This window comes from Penaeus chinensis, chromosome 23 (genome assembly GCF_019202785.1).
Source record: "Penaeus chinensis breed Huanghai No. 1 chromosome 23, ASM1920278v2, whole genome shotgun sequence".
Classification (NCBI taxonomy): Eukaryota; Metazoa; Arthropoda; class Malacostraca; order Decapoda; family Penaeidae; genus Penaeus; species Penaeus chinensis.
The window spans coordinates 16,865,158-16,867,657 of NC_061841.1; the positions used below are offsets into that span (position 1 = coordinate 16,865,158).

At 43.4% G+C, this 2,500-nt stretch overlaps 1 protein-coding gene across 1 annotated transcript in view; it reads right to left on the bottom strand.

Moving 5' to 3' along the window:
- Positions 1-2,500, bottom strand: part of LOC125037493 (alpha-amylase 1-like) — a 16,443-nt gene that overhangs the window by 11,610 nt on the left and 2,333 nt on the right. Inside the window, exons 3-6 of the mRNA XM_047630651.1 lie at positions 1,987-2,141; positions 1,187-1,344; positions 471-649; positions 78-216 (exon numbers count right to left, since the gene is read on the bottom strand). Of these exons, the coding sequence (XP_047486607.1) occupies positions 78-216; positions 471-649; positions 1,187-1,344; positions 1,987-2,141 (631 nt within the window). The remainder of the gene's footprint in view (positions 1-77; positions 217-470; positions 650-1,186; positions 1,345-1,986; positions 2,142-2,500) is intronic.

Genomic DNA, 2,500 nt, shown 5'->3' on the forward strand with positions numbered 1-2,500 from the left:
CCTTTATATACCCATTCGAACTATCACAACTACCAAATCAGTTCATGATATCAATACGACGAATCATGATAACTCACCAAGACCGTAATAATCCTGATCTGGGATAATTCCGTCGTTGAAATTTACGACTTCGAGGTACACAAAGGGTCGTGTTTTTGGCGGGAATCCATGGGTCGTGTTCAGGTCGTTCGTCAGATCCAAGATGGCGGCGAGATCCTAAGGGATACAGGCGTAATTTTCTTTGATATATGCAGCTATACTTTAGTGACACTCTATTATTATTTAGTGTTTTTAGGATTTCGGTTAAAAGTTCTTGTAGAAATATTGACAGTTCTTCGATATATAGACTTCAGAAAAATGAAAAAAAAATAAAAAGAAACGAAAGGGAAAAAAAAGAAAAATCAAATACAGAGAAAAACTGAAACAATTTTTAAAAATCCAAAACCAAATTTCCAAAAAAGAACACCTACCTCAGGCCACATAAACCTGGCAGCATCCACCCTGAAGCCTGCCACGCCCAAGGCCACCAACCTGTTCAAATAACCTGCGACCTGTTCTCTGACATAGAGGGAGGCTCCGTATAAGTCCGCGAGACCGAGTAAGGCGCAGTTTCTCATATCATTTGGGCTACTTAGGTTGGATAAGATGCCTGGAATAAGTAGAGAAAATGTTAATAATATGAAAGAGCAAACAGATACTATTAGAAAGAAAATAGGGATAAGAATTTCCATCTTAACTTGGCAAATTCGTGTCCTGTTATCAAACGTAAGACTGTATATATTCATATTCATATGCCTGAAACCTCACATTTGGCGAGTAACTGGTACTAAAAGAGCTCGTCAAATGTGAATGATAAAACTAACAGGAAAAAACTCCTATTTTGCTAGCTTAGTACTAGAAACATTTCTTTGTGTATCATTTTCAGACATGATATGAAATCAGGGAGAGGAAATATGTTTAAATCATATATATTATAAGTATATAAACATATACACATAATATGTGTGTGCGTCTGCATACGCGTGTGTGTGTGTGTGTGTGTGTGTGTGTGTGTGTGTGTGTGTATGCGCGTGCATGTCTCCTAGTCTTACAGGCAATTGTTCTCGCCCTTCCGGAAACCAGCAATCGCAATAAATACAAAAACATACATTCAAACAAATAAGATGAGCAAGGACGCACGCCATACCATCCTCCGACGAGCAGAGATGAGGCGGCGTGAAGTCCTGGGGCGCGAAGGGCACGCCGGGGAAGGCCAGGGCGGCGCCGTCGAAAAAGGAGCCCGCCGACCCTACGCCCTCGGTGCCAAGCGCTGCCATGTGGTTGATCACGACGTCGACGAAGATCCTGGGAACAAGGGGGCGCCTCTAGGCATATTTGTCGAGCTGTTTGGCTGTCTGGCGCTCTCTTTCTTTCTCTCTCTCGCTCTCTCTCTCTCTCTCTCTCTCTCACTCACTCACTCACTCACTCACTCACTCACTCACTCACTCACTCACTCACTCACTCACTCACTCACTCACTCACTCTCTCTTTCTCTCTCTCTCTCTCTCTCTCTCTCTCTCTCTCTCTCTCTCTCTCTCTCTCTCTCTCTCTCTCTCTCTCTCTCTCTCTCACCCTCTTCATTTCAGTTTGTATCTTGTTCTATCTATTCATTTGCCTCCTTGTGTGTGTGATTCTGTCTCTGTCTATTTCTCTGTATGTCTCCCCCTCTCTCTCTATCTATCTATTTATCCATCAGTCCCTCCCTCTCTCTCTCTCTCTCTCTCTCTCTCTCTCTCTCTCTCTCTCTCTCTCTCTCTCTCTCTCTCTCTCTTTCTATCTATCTATCTATCTATCTATCTATCTATCTACCCATCAGTCCCTCTCTATCTGTCTATCCATCAGCCTCTCTCTATCTATCCATCAATCTCTCTACCTATCCATCTCTAATAATCTATCTACCCATTTATTCATTTATACACATGCACTTACATACACGTTCCCCCTCACCTGACTCCGACGGCGTTGCACCTGCGCACCATGTCGACGAACTCCTCCTCGGAGCCGGAGCGCGAGACGAGCTTGTACGAGACGGGTTGGTAGCGCTGCCACCACGGGTACGGGTACTCGGGCGGGTTCGTCAGGTGCTCGTTCGGGGGAGACACCTGTGGGCGGGAGGGAACAGCAGGGGGAATGTCGTTAGGTGTCATGGAGTCTCTCTCTTTCTCTTTCTCTCTTTCTTTCTTTCCTTCTCTCTTTCTTTCTTTTTTTTTTCTTCTCTCTTTCTTTCTTTCTTTCTTTCTTTCTTTCGTCAGGTGCTCGTTCGGGGGAGACACCTGGGGGCTAGGGAATGGACGCAGGGACGGAGAGAAGAAATGAAGGGAATAAAGGTAGGCAGTTGAATATATTTATATGACAGTGTACTTTATATATATATATATATATATATATATATATATATATATATATATATATGTGTGTGTGTGTGTGTGTGTGTGTGTGTGTGTGTGTGTGTGTATATATA